The following is an 18,753-nucleotide window of genomic DNA, read 5'->3' as shown; positions in this document are numbered from 1 at the left end:
TTAAAACTGCTACAGCAGACTATGCATCCCTATATTTAAATGCCATAGCACTCAGCCACCAAAAACGTGCAGCCCTACAACACCTTCAGACATGGAGTGATAGACTCAGTGAAAATGGACTTCAACTGAGCATACCCAAAACAGAGTATCTGGAATGTGGCCTTCAATCTTGAAAAAACAATTAATGGACAAGCACTAAAGAAGGTCACCCAGTTTACCAAGGTTCACTGGTCTCCACAGATGGCAACACAATGCAGCTGGTTGAAATGGCGGCAAACTACTAGCTTTCTGTGTGACTCAAAAATGCCTGAACAACTCAAGGCTAGGATCTACACTACAGTTGTCCGCCCAGTAGCCTTCTACAGGGCAGAGTGCTAGCCAGCAACAAAGACACATGAAAAGGCCAGGCACTTAACACAATGGAACTGAAAATGCTGAGATAAAACACTTGGCTTCACACTTCTTGACCATGTGCCAAATGATGACACTTGTCAAAGACTTAGTAATAAAAGCAATCAGCCAGAAAATGCAAGAGGCAAGATTATGGTGGTATGGCCATGTTATGAGAAGAGAACCAACATCAATAGCACAAACAGTACTATATTTGGAGAATGCAGGAAGACGACCACGGGGATGGCAAAAAAAAGATGGGTGGACACCATCAACGAAGACATGTATCATACCAACTTAAGACCTAAGGATGCCGGAAACAACAATCACAATGCTAACCCCTCCATTGTGAAAATAGCTTAGAAAGAAGAGGGAGGCAGTTAAAGAGATTTTGGAGCAAAAAATAGGTCTATCGTTTTTTTAAATTCAAAGGAATTGTGGCACAAATGGCCATTTTATGTAGTTTTTTTTTCAAAGGGGGTACACTGGGTTTTAAAATACGGGGCATGCTCTGATGAAGTTTGGAAATTGGTATCATAGTATTGCCTCGCAATTCCAGTAAATGGTTTTATTAGGGATTCACCCTATGTTGGATGGGATGACACTCATCCTGAAAATGGAGGCATGTCTGGATTCCACCTGCTTTTGGAAGTTCAACTTTCAGGGGTAGCTGGAGGTGAAACTGAACAGTTAATGCTTGTGCCACAGGTGCACCTTATATTTCTTGAGATTTCAAGACTTGGCCATAGTACCATGTGCCTTAGTTGCGACCTGCTTAGATTAATACAATGTGCTCTCTGTTGATCTGCCTTTGAAGAGTGTTCAGACAGCTGCAGAAAGATTGTTAACTGGAGCAAGCTACAGGGAGCATGCAACTCCCTTGTCTGACTACTTCCTCCCATGGAAGCCAACCCAGTTGAGATCCTCAGAGGAGTCAGGTTGTTATGGACACCTAACAGAGCTTCATCATTTCAGAAGCTCTTAGGCGCTGGTTGGAAATAACGAAATATTTTAAGTAATTACTTAAATATATGAGAGCCATGCGTGAGTTAGGGCCTTTTACCCTAGCACTCAAGACCTGGCTCTTTACTAGAGCTTTTAATCTATGTTAATTTTATTAATATTTTTATGTATGTATTTTTATCCTTTACAATTTTATCTTGTAAATCGCCTGGAGCATCGTGGATGGAGAGCGATTAATAAGTAATTAAATGATGATTAAATGATGATGATGAAATAAATTGTTGAAATGGCTTTACTGGCTTCCAGTATGTTTTTAATCACAATTTTTTTAAAGGCTCATGGTCTACAGTTGAGGACCATGGGGGAAGCACCGTGCTCCCCCATTTAAACGTAGTTTTAAGAAATCTTCTAGGAAGGCACGTCTCTGTCCCATTATCCTCACAGGTACATTTGTTGGGAACACATGAGAGGGTCTTCTCTGTGGCTGTTCTCAGGCTTTGGAACCAGAGAGGTTAGACTGGCACTCTCATTGTTACCTCATTATTGCCTTTCCACAGGCATGTGAAGACCTTGATCCAGCTAAGAATTGAGCACTGAAATGCTAAGAATTGAGTATTTAGTGGGGAAGCAAGCTTTGTATAACATGCTGGATTTTTTTTTGAATTATTGAAGTTCTTATTGGTTTAAAGTTTTGGAAGTGTATCACATATATTCATGTATAATTAAAAAATATGACCCGTGGTTAAACTGAGAGTCATTCAGCAGAGAGAGGAAAACACCTGTGCCACCACAGGGGGTCAGCCATACAAGTCCGCTACTGTCATTTTCCCATCCGGGAATTCAAAATGGCTATAAGCAATGACACTGCAACAGATAAAATGGAAAAGACTGGTGCTTCTTTTAGATTCTTCCAGGGTGGACTAAGCATTTGTTTTTTCACTACTCTACTCAGAGCAGGGGGTATCATACTTTAACTGTTTTTTTAATAAGAGTTAAGGTACGATACTTGCAAGACCTATGCGTACTACTTCTGGTTACAAACCTTTTGAATAAGGGATCCTCAACTTGTATAAATAAAAATATTATAGTATAATATAGTAAGAATAGATGGCAACCACCATATTCAATACTTATTTTCCGATTCACCAAATCTTGAGATCTCACTAGAAATACTGTACGTAATATTACACATACTTACGCAATGGCATCTAACAAATTTATTCTGAAAGAAGTAAATAAACATTCTGCTAAAGATAATAGTAACATTTCACCAGTAACAAGAATTCATTCTTGAACTGTAACTTTCCTGATACATTTTTTCCATGTGCCTACATGTTGTTCTCTAACTTTATCTTTATTCTGTAACCAGGCACATAAGACATACGTATTTTAAAACATCCATAATGACTTTTGAAATTAAGTTTGAGCGTAGTAAATTTCTGTCTTTTTAATACATAGAAGCAGCTTATACACACGTGGTTCATAAAGTGCCTTTTTTTACATGTCAGGAGCGACTTGAGAAATTGCAGATCGCTTCTGGTGTGAGAGAATTGGCCATCTGCAAGGACATTGCCCAGGGGACGCCCGGATGTTTTGATGTATTTACCATCCTTGTGGGAGGCTTCTCTCATGTCCCCACATAAAGTGCTAAAAACTGTGAACACAAAGAATACACCAAAAATTTATGTATAAGTTGGCCTCATATGTAAGTCAGAGGCAAGTCTGGGGGCCAAAATCATGGGGCCAATTACCTTTGGCTGCTACCGACATTTCCTCACTCAGGCATTCAAAAAGGCCAAAAGCGGTGATGTCATGGCAGAGAGAATAGAGCAGTTGATGCTTCTTTCAGGCTTTCTTGGGATGGACTAAGATTTTGCCTTTCACCAGAGACTTAAGGTGCAGTACTCACACTGACCCATGGATCAACTGATCTAGGTTTTTTTGGGTTAATTTTAAAACTAAAATTTATATATTTATAAATGAATATACACACAATAGGAACATTGTATTTGAAAGATATTTTCCAATAATATTTATTTATTTATTTAATATTTTCCAATAATAGAAAATGCCACTATATTAACAAGAAATTTCCCACCATCAGTTATACATATCAGCAGCCACAAGTTCCCAGCTTCTCTTCTCTAGCTGAAGCTATGAAGATCTGTCTGTGACAGATGACGAGTCATCTCACTTGATGGGATGGAATGATGTCATTCATCAGTATTAATCTAGCATACAAAACTGGCAGGGGTAGGAGCCAGAAGACTGCAAAATAGCATGCAAAACATTCATTATAAGTATAAAGACAGTAAAGTGTCCTCCTAATGACCACATCTAGCAAACATAATTATGAAGACACTCATGGAATCCAGAACCATTCGACACTTTAAGCAAGGAGAGGTCTAAATAGGTCTTCAGTCAATAAAACACACACCTACTAGCACTTGACAGGGAGCTCTCAAATCCATCAATCAGACCCCAAGAAGCAGCCCCAGCTCTTTATTATTCATTTTAAAGTGACTATTGAATTTCAGCTTTGGGTGGACATAAGGAGATGCAAAAGGAAAGCTAAGGCAGGACTCACTGCCATAATGTACGTACATTTATAGTTCTCTGTATCCAAATTTACATAAATAAAGTTAACTTCAACTTTAAAAAATAACAAAAAAAAGTTGGCAAGGGTCTAGGAATAGCTAAAGAATACATCTTACATCTTATTATCATAGGTCACTTCCTTATAAGAAGAGCCATGTGTCTTTATTCACTACACTTTTGCTTGCTTATACTTGCACTCATTATTTTCTACAAAAAAGGGGGTTGCAGACACCCTATCAAAGTGGTCCCTGAAGCCAAAAGTCTGAAACGGGAATTGAGTATATTGCCTCCCTAGAATCACAGCAGTAACTCAACACCACCACATCCTAAGAAGTGTCATAAAACATATCATATGCAAAAGTAGCAGAAAACGTGGCATGAATTACAAAACAGTTTTCCAAAGCATATAGCACAAACCCATGTGTGAACTACTTCAAATGAATCAATTTTGCATCATTCAAATTCAGTATTTCAGCTGAATGAGGCTTACACACCTGGAGTTTTAAGTTACATCTTTTATTGCTTTGTAGTACTCAATCATATGTTACACAGTCTTTCATGAGGTCTGCAAGCAATAAGCACTGCTGAAAAGTAATGGTTTAGCTACAGCTCTCCTTAATTTTATATGAAATATGTATTCAGTAATTCTGTTGTGCATGATAGAATGAAAACAGATTACCCAATCGGATATGGGCAACAGATATATAGAAGCAAATTTCTATGCACATGTCACAGAAAATGTGTATAATCAAATAGGCTGTTGAAGGGGAGTAAAAACTGCTCCGTGAGAAATATCTGGTAATATCCGTAAGACCCAATAGCTACATGCCATTCTTGAACTCCCATGAATAAACAACTGTATGTGTATTCTCACCTACAAAAGTTTGCTTCCTGCTCATGGATCAAATACACAAGTTTATCTCCCCCTTTTCCAAAAGGATTATATATTAATTGCTTTACTAAAAATTAGCTTTTTTAATTTGAATAAACTTGGCTTATTATTATGCCAACATTATATTGTCCTCTGATATACTGACAATTCGGAAAATCCATGAATGTGTTTCATATTTCGTTCCTTGTAGTTAAGTGGCCCTATGTATCTGTCATGCAGACAAGTGCAAAGCAGCATACCAAATCAAATTCAAAAACAACATCTGCTTGTATTTGTAGGACTAGAAACTGCTCCCCCACCAATAAAAAAACTTTCCCCCAATAAATGTTACATATTCTTAAGGAAACTCCACCTATATATACAGTCAGCCCTCCACATTTGGGGGCTTAATTTTTCAGGATTTGTGGGTTTAGATAATTTATTCTATCCAAGAATCTCTATATCCAAGTCTATGATCAACTTTTAGCAGGAGCTGATCATACAGCTGTCCTGGAGGAACTGGTTTCCTAGAGGGGTTTAAAAAATAGTTTGTTTTTCATTACTGATCTTCCACTCTTGTGTTCCTAGGCCTAATGAGAGTAGAGAACCTACTATAAAGTCAAAACAAAAACCTTGCTTTACTTGTGTAAAGTTGAAAGTGCTTATCTGTAAAATAAATCTGGATTTGTGTCTGATCTACAACACGCCTACAATGTAAAGAATGGAAGCATGAACATTTCTCACCTGCATCAAACTGTCACGGTTCCCCACTAACTCCCAACATATTAGTCTACAGCCGGAATAAGATTCCCATGTTTTGGACTATAAATTCCAGCATTTGTTACTACTGGTTATGCTGCCTAAAGGCTTGCATCTCAACCATATGTGGAAAGACATGATTCCCATCACTGGCTAAAATAAGCTATGTAGCATAAATAAGTACCCATATTTACTCGAGTCTAATGCGCCATCAAATCTAATGCTCACCTTCCCTTCTTCTCCCCCCCCCTTTTCCTACACTAACCCCCAACTTCTCCAGATCCTTTCAAACTCAACTCCCGAACATTATCTCCCCTATTCCCTTTTTAGCTTTTTCTTTTAGAAAAAACTCAATACATTTTTTTTTAAAAAAAATCTAATGCTCACCTCAATTTTCTGAAACCCAAAAAAAAGTGTTTGCTGGTGAATTTAATGCACAGCGGCAAAAAGTGCACTCTTTGTAATTTGGCCCAAAAAGGTGTGCATTACAGCTGCTACATGCTTAGCATTCCTTCTTTAAAAACAAAAGTGTTAGACTACCAAAGCTTCCAGCAATAGAAAAAAAAACCTTGGGATGTATCTATGCTGTAGAATGAATCCACTTTAACTGTCTTGGTTTAATGTTATGAAATCATGCAGTTTTTTAAGGTCTTGAGCTTTTCTGTGCCAAAGAATACTGGTGGCTCACCAAACTACAAATCCTAGGACTGCATAGCATTGAGCCATGGCAATTAAATTTGAGGTGACGTACCTCAAATAGGAGCTCCTGTCGATTTTGAAGCAACTTCCCGTTTTACTTTGGCTCAGCACTAAAACTACCATATTACGCAAATCTGATACGCACCTTAATTTTGGCAAGGTAATTTAGCCAAAAAAGGTAAGCATTAGATTTGAGTAAATTTGGTGGTTTATCAGACTATTCTCATAGAATCATAGACGCATAGAGGTGGAAGAGACTGCATGGGCCATCTAGCAGAAAAAGCATAAACCACCCCTGACAGATAGCCATCCATAGCAAAAAGCAAAAAGGAAACTATATACTTACGTTGAAATCTGAAATTCATATAATGGCATTTGTATATTAGGCAATTTGATAACTACCCTGTTTCCCCTAAAATAAGACATCCCCAGAAAATAAGACCTAGTAGAGATTTTGCTGAATTGCTAAATATAAGGCCTCCCCTGAAAGTAAGACCTAGCAAAGTTTTTGTTTGGAAGCATGCCCACCAAACAGAACACCAGAGCATGCAGGATCGGTAAATGTACGTACCATAAAGTGTTGTACATGGAAATAATGGTAGTAACAAGAAATTCTTGATAGGATTCACAGTTTGTCTGGTTATGCTGGTTTATGATAACTACTGTACAGTATATAATAAATGTTCATTTTTTTGTTCAACAATAAATGTGAATTCTTCTTCATGGAAAAATAAGACATCCCCTGAAAATAAAACCTAGAGCATCTTTGGGAGCAAAATTTAATATAAGACACTGTCTTATTTTCGGGGAAACACGGTATGTTGTGTTATATTGTTGAATGTGTCTATTTTGTTTATTGTCTGTAGAGTTTCTTTCTGGCAATTGAATGTTTGCCTTACATGTTGGAAACCGCCCTGAGTCCCTTTGGGGAGATACAGCCGTATACAAATAAAGATGATGATGATGATGATGATGATTTATCAAGAACTAAACTCTGAAGCATACCAACTGTTTGAAATAGGAAAGAACTCATACAAAGGCTATGAAGCCACTAAAGGATGTCATGGATTCTGGACATCTGTGGAAGCCCAGACAATCAGACAGTAACCCTAAGGCCACTTTCAATCCCATGGCCTTAGGTACCCTATCTCTTGTTTAAAGGACAGCAAGACCAGGATTAGCATAGAATATTAATATACCCTCTTGCCAAAGCTGGGAATCCTCCAAAACACCTGGGACCATAAGTCTTTTAGATTTCAGATTCTGGAATGCCTACATTTTTCTATATGTGCCCAATAAGATATTTTGGGGAGGGGACCTAAATTTAAACATGACATTCATTTATGTTTCATATATACCTTATACACCTAGCTTGAAGGTAATTTTATATAACATTTTTAATAATTCTGTGCATGAAATGAGGTTTGTATAAATTGAACCATCAGAAACCAAAGATGTTACTGGTTCTGCCATTCATGTGAACAATATGAGTATTTGGATTCTCAACCTGTATTGCTATAAATATACTGGGGACTACATATCTCTAAAGTAAAGTAGCACAAGATTTGTTTACATTCTACTCAGTTTTATTTCCGAGAGATCCTTACAATTATCTACCCTGCAAATACATATGTAAATACAGAAACACAAGTGATACCTTAAAATTTAATCTGATCACCTCCACCTGAGTTTCTGCAGAGGTCTACAGGCAGTGTTTCCATATATCTGTCCCCTAAGATTTAAAAAAAAGGTATTGCCCAATATAACTCGAAGAAAGTACAAAACCTTTTATGTTTATTTAAAGTAAGTTAAACTGTGCTTCATCCTGTCATATAACAAAATTATAATCAAACAATTCCATAGTAATTTTATTTATTGTACTTATTTACTTTATTTTCATACCACCTTTCTCCCAGTATAGAGACTCAAGGAGGTTAACATAAAAAAGTTTGACCCTTTTTAGCAATATTATTAAATTAATTTCAGAATAATTAATTATATTTGAGCACCTCAGATAAAGATTTCAGTACTATACAGTTGATTTTCTGCTTTGTACAATGCAGAAAACTGCTTCACAAAACTGCAATTGTCAATACTTGCATGTATTGACAAATCCATTCAGATTTCTTGGACTTCAACTCATCAAATCCTCATTACTGGTTCTGATAGCTGGGGCATCTGGGAATTAAGGTCCAAAAAAGATGAGAAATTGGGGAGCAGAATGTGAATATAGCCTCAAACCAATTGTTAGTCTCCACCAACCCCCACCCACCCACCCACCCCCAAGTAGGCTCACCAAATCAATAAAATTTATGAAACAGTTGATTTATCAAATACTAATTGATTTAATTGATCTATTGTGATTAGGAAAACCAACTGGATTTAGGCCATGTTTAATTGATTACCAACATTAGACTGATGAAAGATATGTTACTACTGATGTTCAGAACAATAAGTTTTTAAAGAAATAAAGAATATGTTCATAAATGTTCTTAAATGTTTTTTGAATGAATGAGTGTGATCCAAAATCTAAGAGCAGCCATAATGAGACTTGTTTTATATGTAAACAACACAGGTGTGCTCATTGATTTACCTGAAGAATATCCCCTGGAGTTGCTCAAATTAACTGTATACTGTATACCAGGGGTCCCCAAACTTTTTAAACAGGAGGCCGGTTCACAATCCTTCGGACCGTTGGAGGGCCGGACTATAGTTGGCCACCGAGCAATAATAATTAACAACAACAACAACAACAACAACAACAACAATAAAGAGGGTTAGAAGAGACCCCTTGGGCCATTGAGTCCAATCCCCTTCTGCCTTTGTGCACCGAAAGCACAAGCAAAGCACCCCTGACAGATGGCCACCCAGCCTCAATGTTTAATAATAATAATAATAATAATAATAATAATAATAATGAAATCCAGCATGTCTATCTTGTTTGCTGTGTCATAATAAAATAATAATAATAATAATAATAATAATAATAATAATAATAATAATAATAATAATGGCTGTAAGAGAAGAAGAGACCCCTTGGGTCATTTAGCCCAACCCCCTTCTGCCCTTGTGCTGTGGGGGCCGGATAAATGGCTTCGATGGGCCGCATCTGGCCCCCGGGCCTTAGTTTGGGGACCCCTGCTGTATACAGTATATACAAATTAACTGTATACTATGACTGGATGTCACCAAACTTTAAGTCTTGTATGAAAGAGAAAGCATTTCCAAATCATATTTGTGTAATGTATTGTAGTCTTTGGAGTTGAACATTCAGCGTATTTATGCTATAAATGTGAACTCAGTAAGAAAAAAGTATAATTTGCTTATTGCCTCTATCTCATTTTCCCTATTTTTCACAAAAGCCTGCACAAGTAACGAAAGCTGTCATTGATATAAATGTATATATTAAAAATCTACTCAGTGCTAATTGAATACATGAGGGCAAACGCTTGTATGACGTACAAAAGGAGGAAATTATTCCCCATATTTTAAATAGCATATTACAAGGTCAGTAATTATGTAACCAATGCGATAATCTTTTAAAAAATGGTTTTACACAAAAGGTATAATTGGACATAAGGAATCACGTCCCCTGGAAATCACTGGTATGGGCAACATCCTCTGAACAAGTAGGAGTGAGAATGAGATACCAGGTAAAAGAAAAATTAAAAGTATTCCAACATGTTACCTTTTCTTTGTCTAATGAGAGAGCATTTAGTTCCCTTTAAAAAAAAACCTCCAGTAAATCACAGCAATCAACATTGTGTCTCCAACCTCTATTCTCCCCACACTCTCAAACAAAAGACATTCCTCTGACAACGGCTAGGGGTGTTTTTCTTAAACGTCTCAAACCACAGCACCCACAGGTCATTCGCCTTTTATCATGCGATAGGTGCAACACCCGGCGCATAAAAAATTGAAATCCAGCCCACCAGATAATAGATGCAAAATGTCTCCTTCGATCCCACCCCTGTTCTTCGCCTTTAGAAAATAGCCCTGCAAAGGCAGCACAGGGAGAGAACCCCAGCCAATGAATATGGCAACAGTTATGCAGCCTAGTAAGCCATGGAGTACCCCCTTTTCTCCATTTCCCACTCCTCTCCCCTAACCCTTCCAGGCCACTCAAACAAACAAAACCCTTGCTTTTCTTTCTTTTCATGAAGGATCGTTTTAAAGGCTCCGCTTCGGTATCGAAGCATTTACAAAAGCCAAGGGATCTATCCAAGATTACATTCCCAGCTTTCTCTCCCCCCCCCTCCCCCAGACAATGGTGCTTCCCTGCCCAGCTCCACATTTTTGCACTAGGCCCCGGCCCGACACGCGTTGCCCAAGATCCAAAACCTTCTCACACTAAGGGAGAAAGGGCGAGGGCTGCTCAGTTTCCCACAGTCCTGGCAGCCTCTGACACCGAGAACAAAACCCCAAAAAATAATAATCGGTGGGGTTTTTATTGAGGTTGGTGGGTGAAGGTGGTGAGCAACAGACTTGCAAGGGGGAGGAAAGAGAAGAAAAGGGAAGAGAAGGAAGCAGACACATAAATGGCCGATGATCTACTACCTCGACAGAAACGCCACCACTGTGTATGCAGGGATGGAATTCGCCTCTTCCATACTAATCCAACAGGACCCCTCCCGATCTTTCTCCCCCCCCCAGTTCCCCCTTTCCCCCCTCCCTTCGGGTAACCACAGCCACCCTGAATGCAAACTGCGCAGCAAAAACACTGGGGCAGGGCCAGGGAGAAAGAGGAAGGGGAGGGGGAGAGTTCTTCTTGTCTCCATGAGACACCATTACAAAAAAGAAAAAGAAGGGGGTTGGTAGGAAAAAGCGGGTGGAAGAGGAGGGGGAAACGAAGAAGAAAGAACAGCAGGAGGGGGAGGAAAAGAGAGGTGTCAACATAAGTTACTGTGAGACCCAGCGTGTCCCGGGCACAAGGGGAAGCTTCCATTCTACAAGGTGTCCCAAAAGTCTCCATACATGGGACTAAAATAAAAATTAACGCAATTATACTTGCATAACAACACAGATCTTAGAACGTGTGCGCCATGAGTGAGAGAGAAGACTTCGAGTGTGTGGAAAGGGGTAGAGAACATTGGAGAAAAACCTTGTAAATAAAGGTACATTTAAGCTACCATATCCCACCTTTCCCATGTATGGTGACTTTTTTGGAAATCCTGTATTTGAAAGGTGTGTACGTGATGAAGTTAAAACTACAGTTTTTTTAAAAAAAGAAAAAACCTTGTGAGCTCTTTGCATTTCAATGTTAGCGATCATTGCTGGATATAAAAACTTAGTAATAATAATAATAATAAATCTTGTGAGCTGTTTGTCTCTCAATTTTAGAGATAAATGCAAGATATTAAAAACATAGTAACAATAATAATAAATCTTGTGAGCTGTTTGTCTTTCTGGACTCTTCCAGACAGGCCCTATATCCCAGGATCTGATTCCAGGTTTTCTGCTTTAAAATGGATTATATGAGTCCACACTGCCAGATAATCTGGGATAAACAGAAGCCTGGGATCAGATCCTGGGCTATAAGGCCTGTCTGAGGGCCCTTCCATACAGGTCTATATCCAAGAATATCAAAGCAGAAAATCCCACAATATCTTATTTGAACTGGGCTATCTGAGTCCACACCGCCATATATTCCAGTTCAAAGCAGATAATGTGGGATTTTCTGCTTTGATATTCTTGGATATAGACCTGTATGGAAGGGCGCTTAGAGATAAATGCGGGATGTAAAAAACATAGTAATTGTAATAATAATAAAACAATCTTGTGAGATATCTGTCGCACAGGGGCCTTCCACACAGCCATATAACCTAGAATATCAAGGAAGAAAATTCCACAATATCTGCTTTGAACTGGGTTATCTGAATATACACTGGCATATATTCCAGTTCAAAAAAGAAAATGTGGGATTATATTCAGATGTGTGGAAGGGGCCTCAATGTCAGAGATAAATGTGGGATATAAAAACATAGTAGTAGTAGTGATAATAATAATAAATCTTGAGAGATGTTTGCCTCTCAATGTTAGGGCTCTTCCAGGCAGGCCCTACATCCCAGGCCCCTTCAACACAGCTGAATAAAATCCCACATTATCTGCTTTGAACTGGAATATATGGCAGTGTGGACTCAGATAACCCAGTTCAAAGAAAATATTGTGGGATTTCCTGCCTTGCTATTCTGGAATATATGACTGTGTGGAAGGGATCCCAGGAGAAGATCCTAAATTTTCTGTTTATCCCAGATTATCTGGTAGTGTGGACTCATATAATCTGGATTAAAGTAGAAAATCTGAAATCAGATCCTTAAGAGATAAATGCGAGATATAGAAACATAGGGCTGTGTGGAAGGGCCCTCAGGGCCCAGGTTTATTATTATTATTACTGTGTTTTTTATATCCCGCATTTTATCTCTAACATTGAGGCCCCTTCCACACACCTGAATAAAATCCCACATTATCTGCTTTGAACTGGAATATATGGCAGTGTGGACTCAAGGTAACCCAGGGCCTTCAACACAGTCCTCTATATCCCTGAATTTCAAGGCAGAAAATCGCACATTGTCTAAGTGTGGACTCTGATAACCCAGCTGTGTGGAAGGGGCCTCAATGTTTGAGTAATAATAATAATAACCATAATAAGAATATAATAAACCTGGGCCTATCTTCTCTCCCCTGGGGAACCAAGGGGGCGCTGTGGCCTCAACAAAAAAACCAGAAGTCTCTCCAAAGGGACCCACAACCAGCCCATCAAAGCCCCCATATCTACCCAACACGCAAACAAAGCGCGGCCTGGGGACAGAGGTGAAACACAGCCCACAATTTAATTGGGAGGAAGGGGAGAGAGGACCCCACCCCATCCGTTTTTCTTCCTTCCATCCCTCTCTTTTCCTCCTCTCTCTCTCTTTCCCTCCCCCCCTCCCTTTTCAATCCTCCATTTTCTTCTCCTTCTTACCCCGTTCCCCGGCGGCGGCGGCGGCTGCTGCGGCAGCGTTGTTGTTGTTGTTCCTCTCCGGGGGCGGCGGGGGCGGAGGAGGGGGCGGCAGTTGCAGGGGTTGCTGCTGTGGAGGCGGCTGCTGCTGCTGGGCCTGGGGCGGTGGGGGCGGCGGCGGAGGAGGAGGGGGCGGCGGCGGAGGCTGCTGCACCGGGCGCGGCCTGGACACTCGCCGGGGTCTCCTGTTGGCGGCCCGCACCGAGTTCATTTGCCGGCCTGGGCGGGGGGAGGAGGGGGCCGCTCCTCCGGAAACCGGGACTGTGAGGGGAGGGGAAAAGGGAGAGGGAGGGAGAGAGGGAGGGAGAAGGCCCCTGCTCCTTCAACAGGAAAGGAAGAAAGGAAGGCCTCCTCCTCTGCTTCCTCCTCCTCCTCCTCCCTCCTTCCTTCTCCTCAGTGGCGGTTGATGAAGGGGACGCTCGCGCACACGCTCCTCCTGCTCCCCTCGCGGCTGCGCGCGCTGCTCCTCTCTTCTCCCCTCCCCCCCTCCCCGGCCCCCCAAACGCCAACGCCGCCTCTCCTTCGCTCTGAGGGAGTCACCCGCAAGGCTCTTCTTCTTCCTCCTCTCTGGCCCGGCTTCGGCTTAAGCCCGTCGCCGCCACCGCCGCCACCGCTCTGTGGCAGGAGGAGCCATTGACGCTGCCAGAGAGGGAGGGAGGGAAAGATGCGCCCCTCCTCACACACACACAGGGTTGAGTGTACGTTTCGTTCCCGCACGACGGGCGCCCGGCTCGTCCAATCCGAGGCTCCGTCACGGAAAGGGCAAAACGCCTCGGCCAATAGCGCCTCGGTTTGCATTGAAGACCGCGCTCGCGCACACTCCTCTCGCATTCACACACTCTCCCTCCACTACACTCGCTCACACACACACACATGCCCTCGCGACGGGCACCTGGCTCGTCCAATGCGAGCCTCCGTCGCGGAAGGGGCGAGGCGCGTCCGCCAATAGCGTCGGGGTTTACGTTACAGGCCGCGCTCGCGCACACTCTTCCTCCCCCCCCCTCTCCTTCACTCAAGACGAGCGCTTGGCTTGTCCAATCCGAGCATCCGTCACGGAAAGGCCGAAGAGCCTCCGCCAATAGCGTTGGGACTTGCATTATAAGCCGCGCTCGCGCAATCACCCCTTACTACCCTCTCGTTCGCTCAGCCCTCGTGACGGACACCTGGCTCATCCATTAAGAGCCTCCGTCTCGGAAGGAACAAGGCACCTACACCAATAGGGTTCGGGCTTGCTTTATCGGCCGCGTTCGCGCATTCTCCCTCCCCACTACTCTCTCGCTCTCGCATGCTCTCGTGACGGGCACCTGACTCATCCAATAAGAGCCTCCATCTCGAAAGGGGCGAGCGCTTTCGCCAATAGGATCAGGGCTCGCAGACTCTCCTCGCGCATTCTCCCTCCCCCTACTACTCTCTGTCGCTCTCTCTCATATGTCCTCGCGATGGGCACCTGGCTCGTCCAATCCGAGCTTCCATCACGGAAAGAGAGAGGCGCTTCGGCCAATGGCGTCGGGGGTTGCATTATAGGCCGCGCCCGTGCACTCTTCCCCCCCCCCCCCAGTACTCTCTCATGTCCTCACGAAGAGGCGCCCGGTTCGTCCAATCCTGGTCTCCGCCACGGAAGAGACAAGTGTTTCGACCAATACCGCCGAGGCTTGCATTTATTTGCGTCGTGAGGAGGTAGAGAGAAAAAAGAAGAAATGAAGGGAAGGGAGGGGAAGAGAGTGAAAGGAAAGGGAGGCAGGAGGGTTGGAGAGGGACTTGTGGGAGGGGAGACGGTGGAGGAGGAGGCCACAGAAAGAAATAGTATGAGGGAACGAGTTAAGTCGTTGAAGGAGACGATGGAGTCTGAGAATACTTCAGAATTCACCTCAGAAAGAAAGGCATTCAGGGAGTAGATTATTCAGGAAAATAAGGGTGAGAACCCGAGACTCAGAAACCTGGCATGGGATCCTTTATTTTCCCTCTCAATGGTTTAGCCCAGGCATGGGCAAACTTGGGCCCTCCGGGTGTTTTGGACTTCAACTCCCTGATTGTTTCCTGTCTGAAATTCCCCTGTTTTCAGAGTGTTGTTCTTTATTTACTGTCGTGATTTTAGAGGTTTTTTTTAAATACTGGTAGCCAGATTTTGTTCGTTTTCATGGTTTCCTCCTTTGCTGAAATTTCCACATGCTTGTGGATTTCAATGGCTTCTCTGTGTAGTCTGACGGTGGTTCTTAGAGTGGTCCAGCATTTCTGTGTTCTCAAATACAGAGTCTCGCTTATCCAACATAAACGGGCCGGCAGAACGTTGGATAAGCGAATATGTTGGATAATAAGGAGATATTAAGGAAAAGCGTATTAAACATCAAATTAGGTTATGATTTTACAAATTAAGCACCAAAACATCATGTTATACAACAAATTTGACAGAAAAGGTAGTTCAATACGCAGTAATGCTATGTAGTAATTACTGTATTTACGAATTTAGCACCAAAATATCACGATGTATTGAAAACATGTGTTGGATAATTCAGAATGTTGGATAAGCGAGTGTTGGATGAGACTCCACTGTAATATGACCTGTTCAGGTTTGTCCATCAAGTGCTCTGTTTTGGCTGACTTCTCTGATTGAGTTAGTCTGCAGTGCCTTTTGTGTTCCTTGATTCGTGTTTGGGTGTTGCATTCAGGACAGTAAATAAACAACACCAGACATGGAACAATCAGGGCCACCTAACACCTCCCAACAAAGGATTCCCCCATACAGTAAGCAGCCAGACCTTGAAGCTAAAAGGCTATTCAATGCTAGTAAGGTGGCAAATTGCAACATTCACATCTGCCTGAAACAGACAAGAGTTCTTTCTCCCTCCCTGGACATTCCACAGATATGTAAACCCCACTTGTCTAGTTTCCAACAGACCCCACAACCTCTGAGTATGCCTGCCATAGATGTAGGAGAAACATCAGGAAAGAATGCTTCTGGAACATGGCCATACAGCCTGGAAAGCTCACAGCAACCCAGCTGATTCTCTCCTCTCTTTAGATAAGGAGAAAGAAGACATAGGTTGTTAATGTCTTTTAATGTGTCAGAGAGAGAAATAGCAAGGGAGGAAAGGGAGACACACTTAATCACTTCCAGACACACAAAATACAGATCTTTTGAAGGAAAGAAGCAAGTCTTACCACCTACCACTTACTTCTGAGGGAAACCTTGCTGGAAAAAGGCTGAAGAAAACGTGCCAAAAGAGTGCAGGTGTGAAACAGGTATTGTGTATATCTAGTGTGCACCTCCTTGATATACTTGGTCCTCCCTTAGGGTTCCTTGCTGTTATTTTATAGTTCCTTCTTGCCTTTTCTGTTGTTTGTCCGTGAGAAAACTAGTGCTATTTCAGTGCAGGGGAAAGCTGCCTTTCCAGTTGCCCTTTTTTGGACATGGATGGACAAAGTGGTGTGTTTTGCATGCATAAAGGGCTTGCGTTCGGTGTCTGTTCAGAAGCGTCGGAGTACAACATACAGAATGGGTGGATTCCAGGCGTTAAAGATGGGCTTGTGCTGCAGATCCAGTTCTTCATTTGCAAGTGGGATTGATACATTCTTCTGCAGGCATGGTGAAACTTGGACCCTACCAGCTGTTAGGAATTGTGGAAGTCCAAAACACCCAGAGGGCCCAAGTTTGACCATGCCTGCTCTATAGTATTCTTGAGTCAAGGGTCCTTCATTTCAGTGAAGGTTCACTATTATCCACACTTCTGCATTTCCACACAAAGTCAGGGAACATATCCCCCATGGATATGGGGGTTGTACAGTTTGTCATTTTACTACTAGGTACATTTTTATTTTTCTTAAATGTAAAAAACAAATCCATTGTTTTTTATTTTGATTATGCTATTGTTTTTACTCCTCTGAATGCCCATGTTTTTTTATTTAAAGCCTTTTAGTATAACTTTTGTCTCTGTGTATGACATATTAGAAACTTGTTGAAAAGCAGAGTATAATTAAATATCAGAATATTGTATGTAGATCTTCTGTTTTGTCTCCTCGCTTCTTTCAGGGGACTTTAAATTCTGTTGTGTATATGTGCCTATGCCTATCCAATCTTGTACTTACAAAAGTGGTCTGGCACACTAAGCTAAGTGACATTATCTTCCCCAATGTCTGCTAGCAAACTCTATGGCAGATGGGGCAGTTATCGTGAATATCCCCAATGTGGGCCATTGCTTTGGTTTCTTTTGCCAATATCAGGTTTTTCTGTCTCCATTACTATTTAAGGTAAGGAAATTTCCTATTGAAGTCCACACTATTTTGTCGGTGACCTCATGCTGATAGTGGACCAGGTAAAGCAAAAAGTAGGCAAGCCCCCTCCTTAAGTCCAATAAACTACTATAGGGACCTCGTCACACTAGAGCTTGGATCCATTTTAAATCCCCTTTAAATCCGCTTTAGGGAGGGGGCTTTAAACAGTTCAGCCAGACAGGTCCTGGGCCTCACCAAACTACAAACCCCAGAATTCTGCAGGAGGCAGAAACCAGATTTAACGTGTATTCATGCTCTAGTGTGATAAGGCAGCAGGTAGATCTGGCCATGAACTGATCCCTTGAAGAGCACTTTTGAAATTAGGCCAAGTGCTCCAGTTTTTCTCCTCCAAGCAAATGGATTTTTATTTGGAATTGTAGCTAGCTGATACAACAAAAACGATTAAGTATATTCATTCAAAATAACAATGATCTATGTTAGCAAAGCAAAATATAAAGATAGGTATGAACAAGGAAAAAGCACATGTAGCCCAAAACAATACAGCTGCTTGAATTTGGTTTTTATAACAGATTTTAAATTAGTTTTAAAAATTGAATTGAAAACAAAAAAAATCATCTAAATCAGAGGAAAGCAAGGCAAATATCCATTTAAGAAATTCTACCAAGAAAACCTTGGAGTTGCCATAATAATTACTTGAAGGCACACTACAACAACGGTATTTAAAATAGGCTTTTAGAGAAAGTGAACAATGGGAAGTGTTTTTATAAATAAATGAAATAAAAAGCATCAAATGTGTCCTTTTTTCACTCCACATTAAAATTAAAAAGTCAGATTTACTATAAGAGGGCAATTCCAAATTCTGTCCATCCAATTACTGATAGACAGTGCTTTTGCATCTTTCCATGTTCTAGTGACTTCCAGTCAACAGGGTGAGGACCTCAATCTGGCCACCCTTGCTGTAAAGGTATGTCGTGCTGTGCAGAGCTTTAAACACAGAAATAGAATTGAAGGGGTGTATATTTCAACCTTCAGAGAACTAAAGATGAAGATGAAGAAATAAAAGATGTCAACAAAATCTTGGCAAGTGAACATTTTTTTTCCTGCAAAGTGGAGGTGCTATACGTATGTTGAAAGTGGTATGATAGAAAAGTGTTCAACTTTAATGTAAATTGTACCTAATTAAATCCAGAAAATGGTGCGCTACACACAGAAGATCTGGATTGTATTTTGGCTTTTAAGTTTATGA

General features: G+C 41.3%; 1 protein-coding gene across 1 annotated transcript in view; it reads right to left on the bottom strand.

The window, feature by feature from the left end:
- Positions 1-13,621, bottom strand: part of fbxo11 (F-box protein 11) — an 86,526-nt gene extending 72,905 nt beyond the window's left edge. The window contains exon 1 of the mRNA XM_008102708.3: positions 13,242-13,621. Coding sequence (XP_008100915.2) covers positions 13,242-13,488 — 247 coding nt within the window. The 5' untranslated portion in view covers positions 13,489-13,621. The remainder of the gene's footprint in view (positions 1-13,241) is intronic.
- Positions 13,622-18,753: the final 5,132 nt, after the last annotated feature.

This window comes from Anolis carolinensis, chromosome 1 (genome assembly GCF_035594765.1).
Source record: "Anolis carolinensis isolate JA03-04 chromosome 1, rAnoCar3.1.pri, whole genome shotgun sequence".
NCBI classification, from domain to species: Eukaryota; Metazoa; Chordata; class Lepidosauria; order Squamata; family Dactyloidae; genus Anolis; species Anolis carolinensis.
Note: the sequence above shows the minus strand (reverse complement) of the source record. Positions and strands in the feature narration are given on the sequence as shown.